The sequence below is a fragment of the Castor canadensis genome, chromosome 1, assembly GCF_047511655.1.
Source record: "Castor canadensis chromosome 1, mCasCan1.hap1v2, whole genome shotgun sequence".
Lineage (NCBI taxonomy): Eukaryota > Metazoa > Chordata > Mammalia > Rodentia > Castoridae > Castor > Castor canadensis.
Genome location: NC_133386.1, coordinates 28476899 through 28500142, shown reverse-complemented (window position 1 = coordinate 28500142; position 23244 = coordinate 28476899). Strand labels below are relative to the sequence as shown.

General features: G+C 35.3%; 1 protein-coding gene across 14 annotated transcripts in view; it reads right to left on the bottom strand.

The window, feature by feature from the left end:
- The window catches only part of Ahi1 (Abelson helper integration site 1), a 182405-nt gene that overhangs the window by 85647 nt on the left and 73514 nt on the right, over positions 1-23244 (bottom strand). For 12 of the 14 annotated variants that reach the window (XR_012448066.1, XR_012448079.1, XR_012448074.1 and 9 more), the window contains 2 exons: positions 12743-12939; positions 6046-6072 (listed from right to left, as the gene is read on the bottom strand). Coding sequence is in view for 10 of the 14 variants with exons in the window: in XM_074073915.1 (XP_073930016.1) it covers positions 6046-6072; positions 12743-12939 (224 nt within the window). In the remaining 4 variants the exon portion in view is untranslated. The remainder of the gene's footprint in view (positions 1-6045; positions 6073-12742; positions 12940-23244) is intronic. The other 2 variants (XM_074073921.1, XM_074073928.1) reach the window with 2 other exon arrangements.

The window sequence follows — 23244 nt, the reverse complement described above, 5'->3', positions numbered from 1 at the left end:
AATCATCTATTTAAAGTTATCTTCTCTGGATTCTTTAGTTTTTAAACCTTTAAAATCTATTTTCAGTAAATAATATGTTCTAAAATAGTTCAGAGTATAATAGATTACAGCAATCTAAACATAATTAATAAAATTTAGCTTGACAGAATTTATATTAATCTATGGCAAGTCCTTGGCTTCAAGAAGCTTACAGAGGAGTGTGGAGAGAAGGATTAGGGTGGAAGCAGTGTTATATAAAATTGAGAGAGAGGGAGAAAGAGAGATTACTTTCAAGTAACTGATAATCTAGTACTGGAAAAATGCAGGCAAAATTATTCCAGGTATGAATAAATATATCTTGGAATGTGGGAAAAACAGATTAATTCTGCTTGTAAGGAATCATATAAAGCTTAATGGAAATAAACCTCAGGCAATACCATTTCTGATATGCCCCAGTCCAACCCTAAACAAAGGAAAGAACAAGGAAAACTAAGTTCACATATAGACATTCCGGGGAGTTATAATTCAAGACTTGGATACAACTGCTTTCTTGAAAACAGTGAGATAAAAGTTCTTTCATCTTCCTGTCATCAAATCTGTATCTGTACATCTCACAGTTTCTACCTGCCTGTCAGGAAGGATGAAAAATCCCTTCTCTTAAGGCCAGTCCCTGAATGAGAACTCAGGATTACCATCACTCTCACATTTTTAAGGATTTGGTTCCAATAATTATCACCTCCACGGTACATTACCAATTGATAAATCACCACATCAGCAAATAAATATGCTCTAATATTATCCATCTAATATTCTCCTCCAGCTCTTGCTCTGTTTCTCTGCTCCTAGTCATGGCACAACTTTATAAAAGAATGGTCTACTCTGTGGTTTCAACTTGATTTGCTCCTGTTCTAGCTTCAGCCCACTTCTATTGTGCTTTTGTCCCCACCATTTAATGAAACAGCTTTCATCAAAACAACCAAATACATAGTCAACATCCTGTTCTCATTTTATTTATTCCCTCAGTGCACATGACACCTTATCACTCCTCTTTCCTGAAATATTCTTCTCTAAGCAACCCTGAGTTGCTCCTTCCTGGACTACTATCTCAGCTATACTCTCTCCCTAGGTGGATTTCATCCAGTGACACCTTAAGAAAAAGAAAAAAGGACCTCAACCCTGACTTCTCTCCTAAGTACAAGTCATATATCCAATTGTTTGCTTCAATGCTATGTTCACATCTAAAACTCCACTTTTAACACTTGCTCCCTCCACTCCAGCATTCCTTATCTCATTAAGATATACCAGCAGCATCTGCACGATTGCTGAAATCCAGAACACAGAAGCACTCCTCATTCCCTTTCTTCCATCACATTGGATATATTACCAAGCCCTGATGAATACATTTCCAAAATGTATTCCAAATCGGTCCACTGCCTGCATTATCACCCTTGTGTAGGCTAACCATCTCCTCTTTCTTGGACTACTAGAACAGTCTGCTGATCTTTCTGCTTGAAGACTCTTGTTCTGCTAAAATCCATCCTTCCTTTTTCTATTAGCATAAATTAGTTGTACAAAGGAGTTTTATTGTGATACTTCTACACATGAATGCAATCTATTTCAACTGCTAAATTCTTCACCTCTATCATTTTTCCTCCTAATCCCTCCTCCCTTCTTCTTAAAATAATTTCAACAGGTCTCACAGTTCTACTTTCATACATGGGTAAAAAGTACTTTAACCATATTCACCAACCTCTTTTACCTTCTTTTGCCCACACACCTGCTGCTGGTATCTACCCCCAAATAGGATCTGTTTTTCATTCCTGTTATTCATTTTTAAAGACTAGATTCTGTATATGAGAGAGAACATGTGATATTCGTCTTTCTCAGTCTGGTTTATTTCGTTTAACATGATCATCTCTAGTTCCATCCATCATTACGTTACCCTGTAAATAATATAAATTCATTCTTCTTTATGGCTGAGTAATACTTCATCGTGCATACCCACCATATTTTCTTTATCCATTCATTGGCTGATGGGCACCTAGGCTGACTTCATATTATAGCTATTGTGAAAAGTGCTGCTATAAACATAGGTGTGCAGGTGTCTCGACTGTATGTTGAGATATATGCCCAGGAGAAATAAGCCCACCTGATATTTGCAATATCAGATGACTTTAGTGTGTGTGCTTTCTTCTGGATACTCTATTCTATTCCATTGATCTACATGTCAGTTTTTGTGCCAATATCATACTATTTTTGTTACCATGGCTCTGTAGCATAATTTGAAGTGAGGTATTGTGATACATCCAGCTCAAGATTAAAATCCATTACTCCTGATCACCTCTCCAGTCCTGTCATGAAATCTTTCTCCTTGCTGGTTCACTGCACCAGCTAAGTCCAGTGACTTTTCTGCTCCGTAAGCATACCATTCTTATTCCATTCTGTTAAGTTTCTCTCTGAAAGGCCTTCCATGATTATCTCTCTGAGGATAGCTTCTTTGTCCCATAAACTTAATTTTCTATCACTTATTATCTAAAATCACCTCATTAAGTTCCTTTGTGCTCACTGTTATATCCCAAGCAACTAAAAAATATTGGTAGGCCCTCAATAAATATTTGCTTAAAGAATCTTAATAGAAAAAACTAGCTGAGCCTTCAACAAAGTAAAAAGCTGGTCAGGATTTAGGAAACAAAAAACTTATATACCAGTATCTGGTGAAAATTTTTTATCCAGAGTGTAATATATGAGAAAGTGCATAAATATACTCTGCTATCAAGATGAAAGTCTTAATAAAGGTATAAGAACATTCAATGAGAAAAGAATAGTCTTTTAATAAGTGATCCTGGAACAACTGGCAGCCATTGCAATAAAATGAAATTGAACTTGTACATCATATCATATACAAAAATTAACTCAAAACAATTTCAGACCTAAATATAAGATCTAAAATCATAAAAATTTTAGAAGAAAATATAGCCATAAATCTTTAAGACATAGGGTTAGGCAGTATTTTCTTTTTTTCTGCAGCAGTGTAGTGTGAACTCAGGGCCTCATGCTTGCTAGAGAGACATTCTACCACTTGAGCCACTCTACCAGCTTTTTTGTGATGGGTTTTTTCAAGTTAGGGTCTCCTGAACCATTTGCCCAGGGTGGCTTTGAACCATGATCCTTCTGATCTCTGCTGCCTGAATAGCTAGGATTGTAGGTGAGAGCCACCAGCGCTTGACAATGTCTTCTTACATATGACACAAAACGTAAAAGAAAAAAAGATAAACGGAACCTCTTAAAAATTAGAAGCTTTCTATTTCAAAGGACATCATCAAGAAAAGAAGCCAGAAAACCAGCTAAAACATTTACAGAGCATCAATCTGGCAAGACAGCTATATCCAGTATGAAGAACTATTAAAAGTGAACAATAAAAGGATAAAAAATTAAAAATGGGCAAAGGATTTCGACAAGCAAAGATATATAAATGGCACATCAAAAATGCTCAGGGCTGGCAGAGTGGCTCAAGTGGTAGAGTGCCTACCTAGTAAGCGTGAAGCCCTGAATTCAAATCCAGTACCACCGAACAACAACAAAGCTCAATATCATCAGTCATTAGGGAAATGCAAATCCAAATCACAGTAAGAAGTCCATTTCTTACTTAGTAGGACAGGTATAATAAAAAAAGAGAATACAGCTGGGTGCCAGTGGCTCACACCTGCAATCCTAGTCACTGAGGAGGCAGAGATCAGGATTGCAGTTCGAAGCCAGCCTGGGCTGGTGGAGTGGCCCAAGGTGTAGGCCGAGTTCAAACCCCAGTATGGGCAAAAAAAAAAAGAATACAAAGAATTCAAAGTGTTTGAGAGGATAGGATGAGGAAGAACTAAAACACTCAGGCCTTGCTTATGGGGTTATGAAATGGTATACCCACTTTGGAAAATAATTTGGCATTTCCTCAAAATGTTAAACAGAATCATATGACCCAAAAATTCCTCTCCAGACACAAACCCCAGAGAAATAAAAACATATGCCCACACCAAGACTTATGGACACATGTTCATAACAGCATCATTCTTAATAACTAAAAAGTGCAAACAACTCACGTTTATCATAAACATAAATGACAGGATTAACATTGTAGCATGCACACAATGGAATCTTATTTGGCAACAAAAAGTAGTGGTGATACATATTACAAATGGAGGAATCTAGAAAACATTATTTTGAGTAAAAGAAGCCAGTTACAAATTGCCATATATGGGAAAATCCATAAAAGGTACAACAGTGTTGCCAGAGTTCCTGATGTGCCTGTGTACCTGTAGGAACTGGGTATGACTGTTAACAGATACTGTGTTTCATTCTGGAGTCATGAAAAGCTCTGAAATCAAAGTGGGGATGGTTGCACAACTCCAAGTGTGGTTAAAAGGGTGAATATTATGGCATATGAATTATAGCTCAATAAAAAGTTACTTAAAATAGAATAGCAGCAAAATTAGTAATGTTAATCTTTCCAGATCTTAATTTCCAAATTTATAATCATTTTTTTCAATCAGCATTCATTCTACCTTTGGTAAATACTAGGGACACAAAGATGACAGACAGGACCTATCACTCTCAGGGAGCTTACAGATAGTAGAGGGCATTCTCCATAAAGACTAGCTAAATGAGCTCAAGAAGGGTATGACAGTGTGTGTGTGTGTGTGTGTGTGTGTGTGTGTGTGTGTGTGTGTGTGTGTGTGTGTGTGTGAGAGAGAGAGAGAGAGAGAGAGAGAGAAAGAGAGAGACAGACACAGAGACAGAAAGAGATAACTTTGAATTGCTAGTCAGACAATAAACTACTTTTTGCCACCAGTTTTATATGCTATCCACACTTAAGAAGATTTAGTAATTTTGGAGCTACAATCATTATACTAATCATTGCTATCAGGAACAAGTTTCCTGAACATCTGCAGCCTAAGACAGAGTATAGCTTGTTCTCTTTTTTCCCCTCATCTTTCTTCCCCTTGTCTATATTCAATATCCTGTTGACTTGTGATAATGAGGTAAAAAATGTGATGGATCCTGACTGATACTGGACAGCATGATGATGGTATAAGCCCAATGTTTTCTGATATTTCATCTGCAAGATATCCCATGAGGAAAAAGGCAATAGCTTACTGCATTCTATGCGTCTACCCCATGCTAGTAGGTGCTTACTGAACTTTTTTTTTTAAAAAAGGTTTTCATCTGTATTGGATGAAGAAGTCATTGAACACACTAACACCATTCTAATTCCTTCCCTTCAGAATATCTCACCTTTTACTCTGTGACATATGATATTTGATAAATAAATGTCTGTTCAACTGAATTTTGAAAGCAGGTAGAAGAGGAGGAAAGGATCCCTCCTTAAATGATGTTCTCAACAACTGAGTTAAAGCTTATACATAAAATAGGCTTGTTTGGAAAAGAAGAGCAAGTGCTGTGTAAATCTCAGATATACTTTAGTTGCAATTTTAATAATCAAGAGCCTTTATATATATATATATATATATATATATATATATATATAAAACCATTTTTAGATTGAATTTGGGGCCTTGGGCAAATCACTTAACTTTAATAAGTCTCAATCCTTTCTAAAACTAGAATAAAAATAATATCGAGTCTGTGAGGGTTGCTATGTAGTTAAATGGGAAAATAAGTGTGGAAGACTTTGGCAAATGATTATCACAACATATCATTAACGTGCAGCTTGCATGCATCTCAATGCTTACAAATTCACTCAGTTTAACTCCACGGAACTATACTGGTTCCTGTGTCTCTTCCATACTAAGTATCATGTAAAATTTAGCTCAGAGAATGAAATGACCCTACTGGGACTTTACTGAAAGGATAGCCCAATCATTTAGTATTTTTAAATCTTCAAAACTGTGAAGCCATTTGGTAAATATTAATCCTTATCCTTCCTGAATTCTCAGGTTCCAGAATTAAAATTCCTTGATAAATCTGAATTCCAATAAGGAAAGTACTTATCAGTTAACTGTTGTAATAGTTGTAAACTCTAGTTTTAAAGTTATCATCCTGGTAATAAAAACTACTTACTTTTGCAGCACAGGATCGTATCACCTCCTGAAAGAAATACAGTACAATAAAGAAGTATTCATAATTTTATTTAAATAAACTATCAACTGTTTTCAATGCATTCAGATGTCAATCTTCTAATAACCAAAATTAACATTTGAGAGTGTTTCTTTATCACCCTGCAGTTGACACTTGCATTATTTACAATAAGCTGGAAGGAATATAAATTAAAGAGATTTATGACATGTTCATGTTAAATCTGACCTGCCAATATCAAAGGTACTGACCATGACTCCAGAGGGCCCACTCTTATCTGCTTCAAGGAAGATTTGTCTCTTTAATAAACTTGGCATAAATACCAAAATTCTGCACTGTTCTGATCTCAAAGATATACTTTGAATTGACGTTAGTATGTAGTTATCTCCATAAATAACCTTCACCCTCACAATGTCCATACTAGTAATTTATATCAGATGGAGCCTTATAAACAACACTGAATGGGAGAGAATATGACAAATATTTAAAATAGCTGAAAAAGGAACTGCCTATAATTCATGGAACATGCCAAAACAAAAAAGATCATTTCTGGAGGGAAACCAGCATAAGTCAATGGATAATGGACAATTTGAAAATCTGCTACTAAATCAAATTAGGATTAACCAGCAAAAATCATCAACCTGGTATACTAGAGAAAAATGACAATAATCAATGTGGAGTTTAGGAAAAAGATTAGAACCAAGAAAGGAAAAAACTTCAGTTTTTTTTAATCCAGAAACTTCTAAGGGAAAGATACTATGGTTAAAGGATATTATTCCATTACTAAAAGGATACAATAAAACTGACTATAGATCCAGACCCAACTACCAGGACGGAATCTGAGCTCCAATGCTTACTACCTGTGTGACCTTGTAGGCCCCAAGTTCCTCTTCTGGAAAGTAGGGATAGAATTAGTACTCTGTACTGTCCTGGTATTGTTTGAAGATTAAATGTAACAAAGTGTAAAGCACTTAGTGCCAGAAACAGATTATGTCAAGTATTACTAATAATGAAACAGATGTTAGTTACTATTAATAAAAATAAGGCAAAATTGTCTGAGGGATAGAGAAAATTAAGCAACCCTTCTCACAATTGGCATAAAATATTTTCAAACTCAACCAATTCCTAGTTCTATGACTCTATTTAACAAGGGTCCCTGTGACAACTCGAGCTCAGCTAAATTTGAGAATGGAAGAGTGGCTGTGAGTGTTCCAGCAGCTAGAAAGATCTACCTATCATTATAAGATTTGGGTTTAGAAATCAACACTTTGTAGAACTGATTACTCTTAATAGGTACCCCAGATCCTAAAGAACTGTGGATGCAGTAATAAGATCAAAGTTTTGGTTCTAAAAACTCAAAATTCGTTGGATCCACCAGTGAGGTGTTACCTGGGTTGCAGAATGTCTTTTAGGTATTGCTTTGGCAGCAACATGTAGTCAAGTCTGCTAACTATGAAACAATTCAATGATTTACCTTATGATTAAATGGCAAGGGTCCAAGAACAGAGCATTATCAACTTCTCATGTCCTTTACTTAGTGATGGGTAAATACCTATTGAGATGAATTTATTATGCAACACACACATACACACAAAATCACATCTTAAACCTGAACGATCTTAGAAAACACTCCTATTTCAGTTAACAAAAACCCAATTATCTCTAGTAATACAGTCTTGTATAAATTAAGGAACAACCAACACAAAGAAGGGCTTTTTGAGTCTACTGAAATAGGCATTATGACAAAAGGTGGGAATCCCATCAACCTAAATATTTGCAAAATATGAAAAGAATGAAGCTGCTGCAGGAATAAAGAGGATATTTGTTTTATTTCCTTTCATATTACTATACATCCAGCCTGGAAAAAGGCATTGTAGACAGCATCTGATAGGAAATTCAGCAAATTCTCTCAGCACAAGAAAAATAACATAGCAAACAGACAAAGCTTTTATTTCCAAAGGCAGCCTCCACCTTGACCCCAAAGCAAATGTATTCTCTTGTTTTAAAAAGAAAAGATGTGGTAAAAAGTAAATAAAACTAAGAAGAAATAACATTTTTTTAAATAAATTTTCAATTTGTTTCCCCTCTGTATTTGATTTTATTTCTTTAAACTTTTTTCTGATTTTATTTTTCCTTTACATCTATTTTATTTTGTTCTCACATTCTTTCATTTACCTGAGGATGGCAGGAACATAAAATGGTATTAGAGAAAAGCTACAAGACATATGTGATTCCTGAATATTAAATTTTACAGTTTAAAATACTGACATAGTGTAGGAAATCTTCTAAATATATTGATCACTTGTTCTTATGTCCATAGATGAAAATTTTGTCACGCAAGATTTTAGACAAGGAATTCTTTATTCTTTCTACTAAAAACACATTTTTCTCTACATTTAAAAAACTCTATTTAAACTTCCTTTTAAAATCTGGAACACTATAATCTTATTATATTAAAAATACTAAAATATAAGAAATACAACACTGAAATAAATTTAATTTATAATCATATATTCTAAAATTTGGCTGAGAAAAAAATATTTTCTCTACATCCCAACTACACCTAAATCCAGAGATGAGTGTGCTCTGCATCCTGGTCTACCTTAACTAAAGAGGGAGATGGAGAGGGGAAGGCATAGCCAGAAGTACAGTATCTCAATGTCATTCCTTGCTTGATTGGTTTAAAACTGGTCAAAATTTCTACCAAGGGAGGAGGCAAAGGGCTAATATTTAGTAAGTGCTAAGGCCTGGTGCCTGCAGGTGAGAATTCAATAATGAACAGGCTGTAGGTCCCAGTATTCCAGAAGCACAAGGCTCATTCTAGTAAGAGGACTAGCAAAGTCAAAGAGTACAGAATTTAAAGACTTTTAGCTTAATATATCTTACCACTCATCTGTGAAAAAAAATCTTCTAGTGATTTATACTAATAGCACACCACGTGACTTTTAACAAGCCATCTTTCTCTTCCTCCTTTACATTATTTCCCAGTTTAATGGGTAATACCTGATTTCTTTGGTACTTCTTTTTCCAGTACAGAGACAGACATAAAAATAATCTTATGAAACACTTGTATGTGCTCTTTGGAAGTCACAAATTTATTTTATTTCTTTTACCTATTTCGCTATTAGTGAAAAACAGTTTCACTATTAATCTTTATTGTTTATTTTTTATTTTTTGCAAGTTCAGGAGGTTCTTTCTTCCTTTAATGCATCTTATGTAAACATTTTCTCATGTTGGTGTTTGCCACTGCTTTTAAGATTAGCAAGTCATTCATCCATTTACACAGAGAAATATTTGTCAGACTATCCCCTAGGCCTTTTTTCTTCATCTCTTCTGTTATGTGGTATGGAGTTTGGAACCCAGGGCTGTAGGCATGCTAGGCAAGCACTGTACCAGTGAGCTACATGCTCCATCTCTAGTCTTTAAAAAGACTTTTATCTGACTCCTTGACCAATGAGGATTTGATTCTGATAAAGTGACTATATTTTTCAGTTAACTCATATTTGGCAAGTTATCCCAACACCATACAAAGAGCAGTTCATGCTTTTCCCACTGATTTATCTGTCTTTATGAAGTTGTATCATACTATTTGTATTACTGAAACAATACAACATACTTCAACACTTGATAAGAAACAGCTTCATTATCACTTTGTTCTGTCACCTGGCTCTTCTGGAGAAATACAAAGATACTTGAACTAGTTCCTATGTAGATAACCTGTTTTTCTATTACAGTATCTGTGAAATTTTTCCACACATTCTGCTCTCTTAAAAAAACACTGATCAATTACATGCACAACCTATCTCACACTCATCTTTCTTATTATCAACAATAGTAACTAACATTTATCAATGGTACTACGTATCACACTCTGTGAAGGGATTTACATCTAGGATCCCACTGGATTTTAAGAAAATCCAATAAGGTGAGAAATATTAGAATCCCTACTTTACAAATGAGAAAAATTAGGCTGACAACTCAGAGTCACAAAGCAGACAAAGGTTACAGCCCATACACCTATGCTTGTGCCTAAGCAGGCAGACCCTAGAGCTACACTTTCAACTATAATGTTCATCTCTCACACTCTTTTTTTGGAGGTACTAATGTTTGAACTCAAGTCTTGTGCTTGCTAGGCAAGTGTTCTGCCGCTTGAGCTATGCCTCCAGCCCTTTTAGCCCATCTCTCTCTCTCTAGATTTCTTTTTTAGATATGGTCCTGCAATTTTATATGGGGCCAGCCTGGACTACCTATGGCCTTTCAGGTAGCTGGGACTACAGATATGAACCACCATACCAGGCTTACCGATTTAAGATTGGGTCTTCTAACTTTTTGCTCAGGCTGGTCTCAAACTGTAATCCTCCCGATCTTTGCCTCTGATTATAGGCGTGAGCCTCTTTTTCTGTTTTTTCATTTACTTATTTTTTGGCGACACCGGGGTTTGAACTCAGGGCCTCACACTTGCTAGGCAGGTGCTCTTACCACTTGAGCCACCCCACCAGCCCCTTCTGAATTCTTAATTGTGTTTCTGAAATTAGTTCCCCAGGCTGTATTACTAATCTGATATTTTTTAGGTGTTAACTTTCCCTTTACCATTTGCAATGTGGAATTAATTAAAACTTTAAATTCTTTTTACCTTAGCCAGATGTCTTTTTAAATTCAAAATACCAAATTCTTTTTACTTCTTCATTAACAGAAACCCTGATTTCTTATATTTTGTCAAGAATGTAATCTAAAATATTCCTTTTCTTACAGCCAATCATTTTAAGATACTCTTTGCCTTTGACTACTTTTCTTTTCTAATGCACATAATCTTTTTAATGGACTTCTTGCCTTAAATGTGATGTATCATTCTACTTCAACATCAATAATTCTGACAGTTCTGAGCTGAGGCTATCTAGTGGGTTGTATGCTGCTCTCAACCTATTTCTGATGGTCTTAGGTAGGCCTGTATGTGCTCTGTTGAATGAAAGTAGAGTCCTATGCTCCTCTGTCTAAGTTTCTGTTTTGGCAGTAATAGTAATTTAGTCCTGAGACACTAAACATGGTTAATTATTTTTCACTAAGTTTGGGTAATGTTTTCTCCTCCTTCTATCTTTAATAACTTCTTGGTTGTTCACTAATTTACATACAAAATTTCACCACAGTATTTAGCAAAATCAGAAGCTCTATAGTTATACACTGAAAAAAAGTTATTTACTACTGCTTTTTATAAAGTTAGAAGTATTTTAAAGAATAGTAAGAAGACAATGCTGGTACTACTTACACCTGTAGGATCTACAAAACAGAAATAATTTCCTTGTCTATAAAACAAGGGTAATAATCAATGTTACATGTATTTTCAAGTTGCTATATTAAAGGAAATAACGTATGAATTATGTAAGTGGAATGTATTAGGAAAAGACTGCCTTTCATTATAGTTGTTTGGATATTTGATACTACCTATCAGACTTGATGCAAATTAAGGTCATAGGATTAACATTTTTGTGTTCTTTGGAGTGCCTTATATTTGAGGTAACTAAGTTTTCTTTGTTCCAACTACTGGAGCCCATCCTTCAAGGTCAAGCTGTATTTGGTCAGCACTTCCTACAAAGGTAGTGCACAGGTATAAAGGATCAGGGAGGTTTTTTGTCACAGGCCATTAGCAAGAATCAGTACATGGATATGTGGTGGCAGACATGGCAATGCTAATTAGACAATAGGAACCCAAGGAAGAAGGTCAGGAGTTGGGAAAAATGTCAAAAGCAGGGAAGCTTTAAAAGAGAAAAGTAAAGGGGTGACAGAAAAGCATGGACAGGGACAAAACAAGAAACAGCTTTTGTGGAAAGGGAAGTTTAGGAATTCAGTTTTTCCTCAGGTCATCTACATATATTTGTTAATGAATGAAAATTAGCTATGTAGACCAGGGGATATAAAAAAGATGACAGTATCAGAACTGCCTTCAAGGAGCTTACAGTTTTAGATAAGGGCATGAAAGAGCTATTTGTTAAATTTTCCTAAGGGCTGGGGTCTTTGAACTAGACTACATGTTGAGAACACACACTCTGATCAGCAGCATCAGCATCACCTGGAAACTTATCAGAAATGAAAAACTCATAGGACTACCCCAGACCTACTAAATTACAAACTCTAGGGGTAGAGCCTGCCAGCTTATTCTGATGTACCCTGAAGTTTGAGATCTACTAAAAGAAACATGAAGTTTTAGAAAAAGACTTTCTGGGACTTTGAAAGCCTAGGCAGAACTTACTTCTTTGAGTGCTATTTGTCCTTCTAAGAAGCAGTCCCTTGTTTGGCCCTGAGAATTCATAGGTTGAGGGTCTAAACCTGCTAATTAACATCTCTCTCCTCAGGGATCTAAGTGTGCAGAGGTGAGATGGCCAGTTTCTCCTCCTGTACTAAGAGATGGAGTCATAACCTTGTGGCAAGTCTGAGCCCTCCCTTATCACTAGGTTCTGGGTGGGTCTTTACAGAGATAGCAAGTCAGGCCAGCATGATGGATTGTCCTAAATTTAATTGGTCCGGACACTTCAATTATGATTTCAGAGTAAGTACTTGAAAAGAACTACAAAAGCATAATAAAACCTAGTAATAAGAAATAAAGTTACTTAATATCTATTGGCATGGCAATGTAAAACACAACAGAAATGGTTTTAAAATTTTAACCATATAAAATCATTAAACATACTGTGACAGTTTCGAGTCTCTGTTTCACTAACTGCATCTTTGTTGAAGAATTTTCAGTGTGGACAAATTCATCAATCTGAAAAGAGCCTTGATGGGGTAGTTTAGGACAGGTGCATAATGCATCTTGACTTTGGTGTATTCCAGGTAATGGAAATGTTCCATTGTAGCGTTTGAACATTTCAGCTTCCTGCTGGGCTACTGAAAAAAAATGAATCCAGAATTAGGTCAAGTCACCAGGACAAGAGCATAATCAAATAACTGAGTCATGAAACTGCATAATTCATTCTAAATACTGGTAAATAAGAAGACGACATGGCTGGAAAAATGAGAATATATTAGATATTACAAAACCAAAAGGAAGGAAATGATTTCATAATTTCATGTTAGGTAGTATTGTAATTGAGCATTGAAGGCCATGCAAATTTACATGGGAGCCTAACATTAAATGTATGTATGTTGGAAATATTAAAAAACCAAAGGCCTAATATAAAAAAGATGCTAAAATAATGAAAGTAAGTTTCACAAACCCGTCTCCCTAAATCTGCTTTCATATTTCTATATCTCTAATTTTTATGTGTGTATATATTTTATGAAAATACTATAATATAAATATAATTTTATCATTTTCTCAACTTAAATGCAAACATTTTTCATATTTCCACAATTCTCTAATTATGATTTTAAAATGCATTATATATGTAAAGGACTATAATTTTTAAGATGCCATTTTTCTATTACTGCATATTTACAGTGTTTTGTATTCTCTTATTATGGATCTTGTTTGAGTAAGTACTTTCATAGTTGACTTTGTTTCTTAAAATAATTTCTATTTTGGGTATTATTCCCCAAAGTGAGACGACAGCTCAATGTTGACAACTACAGCCATGAGAACAGCATCTGCATTGCCCCTTGTGGCTTTAGGTGTATGTTTTCTCATTTGATCATTTAAAATAAATGAATCTGAAAAAAAGTTAAATGCATGTATGTATACACAAAGGAGAAAAGATCATCATTTTTAAAGTATTTCCTTAATTATGTAATCTTCAAATGGAGGGCCTCTCTAAACATAGCATGAAGGAAGAAATCTCAAAACAGGGATGTGAAACATGGAATCAGTAGGTGAGACTTCAGAGGTTCTGTGGACTCTTGAACTTGTAAGCAAAAACACTGGAATGTGTATTAAAATGTTTCTGAAAAACAGATTCATTACTTTAACCAGATTATTCATCAAAGGGTTACATGAGTCAGAAAAGGTTAAGAACCATCAACATTATTATGGACAAACAGGACAACTTTGCTTCATGAACATTTAAAGAGTATTAAAATACTATCACAGTAAAAATTAAAAAGCCAATGACAGGTAATGGGGTTCTTCTATATATGGCCAATAAGATTTGCTCTCCTGCTTGAAACTACAAAAAATGAACAAAAGCTGCAAAAAATAACTTTGTTTTTAAGATATGATTATCCATGCAATGTACATAGAGAACAAAAGTTAAGGAAGCACTCACTCTCAAGTCCTGAACCCTCATCTATGTAAAAAATCTGAATACAATCTAAAAATACAAGCCACTAGAACTAGTAACTGACTCTAGTTAGACTGCAGGATATGAGACCAATATACAAAAATTAATTGTACAAGTAATGCTACAGGCACAGTGGTAAAAAAAATCAACAGAACAGAGAATCCAGCATGTATAAAAAAGGAGTAAAGGCAATTCATGAAGAATGGACACTCTTCAACAAACGGTGTTGGAACAGCTGGATTTCATATGTGAAAAATGAACTTTGATCCTCACTACTTACCACATACAAAAAGTAACTCAAAACAAAGCATAGAACTAAATGTAAAATCTAAAGCTATAAAACTTTTACAAGAAAACACTTGTGAGATTGGATTAAGGAAAAATTTCTTGGTTACAACACTAAAATCCATGACAGAAAAAAGTGACAATCTGGATGTCATAATTTCAAACTGCTATGCTTCAAATTGTTTTTTTTTCTTTTATTATTCATATGTGCATACAAGGCTTGGTTCATTTCTCCCCCCTGCCCCCACCCCCTCCCTTACCGCCCACTCCACCCCCTCCCTCTTCCCCCCACCCCCTCAATACCCAGCAGAAACTATTTTTCCCTTATTTCTAATTTTGATGTAGAGAGAGTATAAGCAATAATAGGAAGGAACAAGGGTTTTTGCTGGTTGAGATAAGGATAGCTATACAGGGAGTTGACTCACATTGATTTCCTGTGCGTGGGTGTTACCTTCTAGGTTAGTTCTTTTTGATCTAACCTTTTCTCTACAGAAAAGGTTAGATCAAATTGTTAAGATAATTAGAAGACAGGCAAAAGACTGGGGAAAAAATATCTGCAAATAGTATACCTGATAAAGTGCTTCTATATAAAATTCTTAAATCAGAACTCTCAGATCAAAATTCAGAAAAACAAGAAATAAGCACACTTTGAAAATGAGCAAAAGATTTGAATAGACACTTCACTGAAGAAGCTAGAAAGTTGGTAAATAAGCATATAAAAAGGTGTTCTGAATCATTAATCACTAGGGATAAGTAAATTAAAACCACAACGAAGTAACTGCCTATCTGTTAGAGTGGGTAAAATGAAAATGGCCATTTCAAATTTAGCAAGGATACAGAGATACTGGAACCTTCCTGCATTACAAGTAGGAATGAGAATGGCATGCCCAGGTTAGTAAATAATTTGGCAGTTTCTTTTTTTTATTGATTTTCTGAAGAAGGGTGTCATGATGTAGTCCAAGATGGTGTTCAGCTTGCCATTCTCCTGCTTCACCCAACCCCTGCAAGTGCTAGGATTACAGTGTGTATCAATCAACATGCTCACCTTGACTTCTTAAAAAATTAAACGTACATCTTCAATATGACCCTGCCCTTCTACTCTCACTAATTTAAATAAGGAAAACAAAATTCTATACCCAATAAAACTTAATACATAAATACTCAGAGCAGCTTTATTTGTAACCACTAAAAACTGGACATAAACACCCATCAACAACTGTGGTAAATTCATATACTAGAACAATATCAAGCAATAAAAAGTATGAACTATTGATAAATGCTAAGATATGAGTGGCTCTTAAAGTAATTACAAATGAAAGAAGCTAGACAAAAAAAGAATACACGCTATATACTGATCATTTATATACAATTCTGGAACATGGAAATTAGTTGATAATGGTTGCCTGGGGTTAGGGAGAAGTAGGGAGATATTAAAAAGGAGGAATGAAGTAACTTTGGGGGGACAATGGGCACACAGGTGATGGTCTCCTGAGTGTAAATGTCGACTTCCCAGAGCATACACTTTAAATTCATGCAGTTTACTGATGTTAAAGAGCTCAAGAAAGCTGTTTGTATACAAAAAAAAAGCAAGTAAAAGTGGTGATAAAAGTGGCAAATATTTTTAATATGCAAAGATTGTCCATAAAACCCATTATAAATGAATAATCCAACAGAAGAGTAGGCAAAGAACCATTACAGAATAGTCATGAGAGAACCATGAGGCCAATAAAAAAATTTAACCTAAGAATTAAAGAAGAAATTAGTAATGAAAAAATGCAAATAAAAAATGATGCTTTTTTAAAAATCCGTTTGAACCACTGTAACTCAAGATAGTTTTTTTCCTAAGGAACAAATTGAATATAGTCAGGTATGAACTGAAGTACATACCATAGTTATTGCAAAATAACAGTTATTTAAATAAATTATGCTATATATACCTAATGAAAGGAAATTAAAATACATGCAGAATAATTATCACAATGCTCATAATACATTACTAATTAGAATAAAAATAGTTAAAAACATGAGCACAAGCATTTCTATACACTAATAATGAGCAAACGGAAAAAGAATGTATGAAAACAATTCCATTTACAATAGCCTTAAAAAAAATCAAATACCTAGGTGTAAACCTAACAAAAGATGTGAAAGACCTCTACAAGGAAAACTATACACTTCTGAAGAAAGAGATTGAGGAAGACTATAGAAAGTGGAGAGATCTCCCATGCTCATGGATTGGTAGAATCAACCTAGTAAAAATGTCGATACTCCCCAAAGTAATCTACATGTTTAATGCAATTCCCATCAAAATTCCAATGACATTCATTAAAGAGATTGAAAAATCTACTGTTAAATTTATATGGAAACACAAGAGGCCATGAATAGCCAAGGCAATACTCAGTCAGAACAATTCAGGAGGTATCACAATACCTGACTTCAAACTATATTACAAAGCAATAACAATAAAAACAGCATGGTACTGGCACAAAAACAGACATGAAGACCAGTGGAACAGAATAGAGGACCCAGATATGAAGCCACACAACTATGAGCAACTTGTCTTTGACAAAGGAGCTAAAAATATACAATGGAGAAATAGTAGCCTCTTCAACAAAAACTGCTGGGAAAACTGGTTAGCAGTCTGCAAAAAACTGAAACTAGATTCATGTATATCACCCTATACCAAGATTAACTCAAAATGGATCAAGGATCTTAATATCAGACCCCAAACTCTTAAGTTGATACAAGAAAGAGTAGGAAATACTCTGGAGTTAGTAGGTATAGGTAAGAACTTTCTCAATGAAACCCCAGCAGCACAGCAACTAAGAGATAGCATAGATAAATGGGACCTCATACAACTAAAAAGCTTCTGTTCATCAAAAGAAATGGTCTCTAAACTGAAGAGAACACCCACAGAGTGGGAGAAAATATTTGCCAACTATACATCAGACAAAGGACTGATAACCAGAATATATAGGGAACTTAAAAAACTAAATTCTCCCAAAACTAATGAACCAATAAAGAAATGGGCACGTGAACTAAACAGAACTTTCTCAAAAGAAGAAATTCAAATGGCCAGAAAACACATGAAAAAATGCTCACCATCTCTAGCAATAAAGGAAATGCAAATTAAAACCACACTAAGATTCCGCCTCACCCCTGTTAGAATAGCCATCATCAGCAACACCACCAACAACAGGTGTTGGCGAGGATGCGGGGAAAAAGGAACCCTCTTACACTGTTGGTGGGAATGTAGACTAGTACAACCACTCTGGAAAAAAATTTGGAGGCTACTTAAAAAGCTGGACATTGATCTACCATTTGATCCAGCAATACCACTCTTGGGGATATACCCAAAAGACTGTTACTCCAGAGGCACCTGCACACCCATGTTTATTGCGGCACTATTCACAACAGCCAAGTTATGGAAACAGCCAAGATGCCCCAGCACAGACGAATGGATTAAGAAAATGTGGTATCTAGACACAATGGAATTTTATGCAGCCATGAAGAAGAACGAAATGTTATCATTCGCTGGTAAATGGATGGAATTGGAGAACATCATTCTGAGTGAGGTTAGCCTGGCCCAAAAGACCAAAAATCGTATGTTCTCCCTCATATGTGGACATTAGATCAAGGGCAAACACAACAAGGGGATTGGACTATGAGCACATGATAAAAGCGAGAGCACACAAGGAAGGGGTGAGGATAGGTAAGACACCTAAAAAACTAGCTAGCATTTGTTGCCCTTAACGCAGAGAAACTAAAGCACATACCTTAAAGCAACTGAGGCCAATAGGAAAAGGGGAACAGGTACTAGAGAAAAGGTTAGACCAAAAAGAATTAACCTAGAAGGTAACACCCACGCACAGGAAATCAATGTGAGTCAATGCCCTGTATAGCTATCCTTATCTCAACCAGCAAAAGCCCTTGTTCCTTCCTATTATTGCTTATACTCTCTCTACAACAAAATTAGAAATAAGGGCAAAATAGTTTCTGCTGGGTATTGAGGTGGGGGGAGAGGGAGGGGGCGGAGTGGGTGGTAAGGGAGGGGGTGGGGGCAGGGAGGAGAAATGAACCAATCCTTGTATGCACATATGAATAATAAAAGAAAAATGAAAGAAAAAAAAATAAAATAAAAAAAAGAATTAACCTAGAAGGTAACACCCACGCACAGGAAATCAACGTGAGTCAATGCCCTGTATAGCTATCCTTATCTCAACCAGCAAACCCTTGTTCCTTCCTATTATTGTTTATACTTTCTCTACAACAAAATTAGAAATAAGGGCAAAATAGTTTCTGCTGGGTATTGGGGGGAGGGGAGAAGGAGGGGGCGGAGTGGGTGGTAAGGGAGGGGGTGGGGGCAGGGGGGAGAAATGAACCAAGCCTTGTATGCACATATGAATAATAAAAGAAAAAAAAAAAAGAAAAACTAGCACAAAACCATTAAAAAAAAAAAAACATGAGCACAAAAAGATAGCCCCTTTTTAAAAGTTACTAAATCTAGTTTCACCAGCCATGAGTATGAACTAATACATATAAAAACGTTTTAGTCTTTGGGGCTGGGGATGTAGCTCAGTGGGAGCGCGCTTGCCTACTATGTGCAAGGCCCTGGCTTCTATCCCTAGCACCTATACATATGGATGGTGCTGTTCCATGTTCACACTCCTGCTGTGGGAGAAAGCTGTCTGCAGCAGTATAAAGCCTGTGGGTGGTCACTGTACTTCTTCTTCACCAAGTAGCTTGCTGAACTTTTTAACTAGGGACGTTTGTGTCGGGAGTTAATATCCCTTAATAGATCTTTACAAACTAAGGAAATACCTTAAGTAGTAAGTTCTTGGGCATTTGATAGTAATTTAAAGTATCACAAAACATTCCTAAGTATTTCACAGCCTGAAAATTTGAATTCTGTTTATTCATAAAAGCAACTTTCTAATAAGACTTTAATGAGTTTTGTAATACAGTAGTATGTGCAAAATAACCATTTAATTTAGGTTGCTGAGCTGAAAGTAAAGTGATCAGTTGTTAAGTACAGTGTAGTTAATTCTTTCAAGCAATATAGAAACACATCAGGTGATCTTTAACTCTGGTCTCAGTCCTGATCTTCTCTGAATTAGTAGTAAAAGCAGCCACAAAACTATAAGCTCAATGAGACAATCGAGTTTAGTGCTTTGCTTTTTAACCAGTTTCCAATAAAATGGTTTAATATTGAAAAAAAAAACCTAAATACTAAAAGAAAAAAAAAACTCTTTTAGGTCTTTAATGTTCATACAATACCTTATTTGGGTAACCTAGAGGCTGACAGTCCACTAATACCTGGTGCTTTCCCTGGAGACTGTGATGGTGATGAGTGCCAGAGGACATTACAGGGGAAGGCCTGCTGACCATGCCCATTGTCAGTGACAGGCACTCCTCAGTACAATCACTATTCTTAAATGCAAGGACAGCCACTCCTTGATAGTTTGGACTAGCATTTTTTTTCCTCAGTATATATTTGGACCTTTGCCCTGAGCAATAAGAATATTTACTTTATCCAAAAATATTTAGAACTGCTTAAAGAACAAGAGAAACCTTAAAGCTATAAAAAAAATACATGAATAAGCAAAAGTGCTCTATGGACTGCCATTTGGAAGTGGGTAGGTTTCAGGGATGTAAGTCAACAAATTCTTACTGTGCTTTATCATCTTTCCCTTCTTTGCTTTTGATACTGTCCTTTCAGCATTTAACTGTTTTTTTGTTTTTATGCTGCTATGAAGGGTAAGTAAAGCTTGATACAAATATTTAATGGTATTTACTAACTCCCTATGTTTTCTCTGAGATTTTGAATTTGTCAACCATAATTTTACTTCAGCCCCTGAGCAAGTGAGCATGCACAGAAATGGCTTGGAAGCACACACACTGGTGTAATAGGTTAGGAGGAGGCTAGTCTTTTCTATCTTATTCTTTTCATCAAACCTGTATTTTTCTAAGTATTATGATAAACTAAGTATTATTTTTCTTTTTAAAAAAGGACTTTTAACTGGTAAAAGATAATAAACTATTTTTCTGTTTTCAGCATTTTTCCAGGTATTAAGACGTCTTTCACAAAGGATTAAAATAACCTAAGTGAGTGCAGATAACAAAAACAAACCCCAAATAATTATAAATATTTGCTTCTGCCATCTACAGGGAATTTTAAATACAAAAGCCTGGATTCTGAGGAGTCAAATTAACACCCTAGTTTATCTTTAGCCCCTCTAGTTCTGTGAAGATTGCTATAAAAAAATCTACAGAAACATTCACAAAGACTTGGTCTCTCAGACACCAGAAACAAAACCTGCTTATAAGTTCCTGTGCTCTGTCCCACCCTCCACAAATATATACACTGATCCATCTGTATAAGACACATTATTTTTCATAAAATTGTTTATAATAGATGATTTCTGCTAGCCCTTAAAGCTCTATGCTCTTCACTAGTCAGAGGTTTCTAACATACTTTTAGCCCATGGAGTATAGTGTTACAATTAAATATATGTTTCTCCATTTTTAAAATCATTTTTCTTCTTTGTGCTAATTTAACTTTGTATGTCTAAAACTTAGCTTTAACCTAACATGGTATGTTTAAAACTCACAATTTTCACACTTTCATCTTCATTCTTTCATAATTTGGGGGGGAATCATGTACACACACTAGAGCAGGCTGTGGGAATACAAAGACATTGCATCCTCTTGGGGTTTCAGCCTTTTGGATGTGAACAAATTAGTGTAGGTGCTCAGTAGGGTAGCAGAGGAATGAACATGGTGCTAAGAGCTCATTGGTGGCAACTACACTGCTTAAGAGAATGTTACATTCATCAAAATGCTCCTAAATTATCTCCAGTAGGCTATTATGTCAGATGCTATATTTTATACAATTAAAAAATTCTTAAAATGCTTTTATATAACTGATAATCCTTTGATTTATATTTAAAAAAAAACTCAGTGCTTTTATTTATTTTCTGGCCTCAACCCATATAAAAAAATAATATGGTTTTCTCAGGAGATGTTTATCTTTGTAGGAGGAAGAATGGAGGAAATACGATATTTTAATACACTGCCCTTCACATTTGAAGCAAGTGCAAGGTTTGCTATTATTAAAATTTATGTATACTTATGTTAATCACTTTATGGTAAAGTGCAGATAAAAAAATCACATCGTATTCTTTCTCTTACACTACATTAACAGTAAGACTTCCCTTTGGTTCAACATTTAACTCCTCTGTGCAATATCTGCTATGCATTTCTCTCTTACTACATATAGTCACTTTACTGGATACCTAAATTTTTACTTGTAAGTAATTTATTTTGGATTATAATGTGATTACTGTAAACTGGTAGTTCTTCTCTAATTTCCCAACATTTAGCAGTCACACAGTATCCTCCTTCTCTTCTGCTAACATTTTCTCTGAGCACAGGATGTTCAAGAGCTTGTTTTTATTGAGTTTTACCTGGCCTGAATTACTCCTGCTTCAGTTAATCTTAAGATGCTGTTTGGATAGTTCCAAGAAATTCTACTGAATAGTATTTCAATTCTGATAATCTGTGCGTGTTTTATTGCCTAGTAGCATAAAATAACTTCTATATTCTTGATGTATTTTATTTCATTGAATTTTTGTGCTACTGAGGATGGAGATGGAACACCCAGGGTTTTGTGCATGCTAGGCAAGTACCCTACCACTGAGTTACAGCCCCAGCCCTCCTTCATGCATTTGATCTATCAAGTATAACTTACACATGCTATCAGTAAAACTGTTCAGCAAACTATGTAAGAATGCCCCCCAAATGGGAGAGCATCCACCCACCATAATTTGGCAAATCCATTCTTGTGTATCAAAATACAATAAACCATCTGCAAATCCCTTGCAGTACATGCTATTCTCCTCTTGCTAAGTTTCCTATTCCATTATCAGTCATCACATATCATGCTACCCAACTGAAAGTGTGTGATACACATACTTCTACGTGAAATTGCTAGGGTTTCCTCCTGCAACCCAGTACATAACAGATGACCAGCACAACAGTACCAGTGTAATAATACCTACACTTCATGTCTTGCTTCTAGTTTCATTTTACTCTTTGATAAAATATTGAGATAAAATAGAGGACCAGAATTTTTATTTTAAGGGTTTAAAAAGAAAATGGATGCAGAAAAGCTAAATTATTTGACCAGGGTCATTTAATCTGTAATTCCAGTGCTCTAACTACTTTTCTAGTCTTTCCTACCAAACTGTTGTTTACTTTGCATCACATCTTTCCTTTTTAGTGCACTGTTAAAAAGCACCACTGAAAGCACAGAAAAAAGCCTAATGAAAAACCGAGAGCTCCAGTTTATGATTAAAGCCATCACACTGACTACATTTTTTATATCCTGAGTCCTTGAATGGCATGAATTTTCAAAGCAAAATATCCAAATGTGAAGAATATTAAAATAGATACTTCAATATGACCAAGAAGTAGTTTCAACATATCTTAAAATGTGGCAACTCTCTCTCTTAATTTCTCCTACTAGATTAAAAATAAGTATTTGAAATTCTTTCTCACAACCAGTGATACTGTACGGCAGAATCTCATGCAAGTATGAGAACTATGACATCAGAGTTTGCTCTGGGATCATTCATCATCAGTATTACAAGAAAATATTAAATTTTATATAAAATGGCAGATATTAAATTTA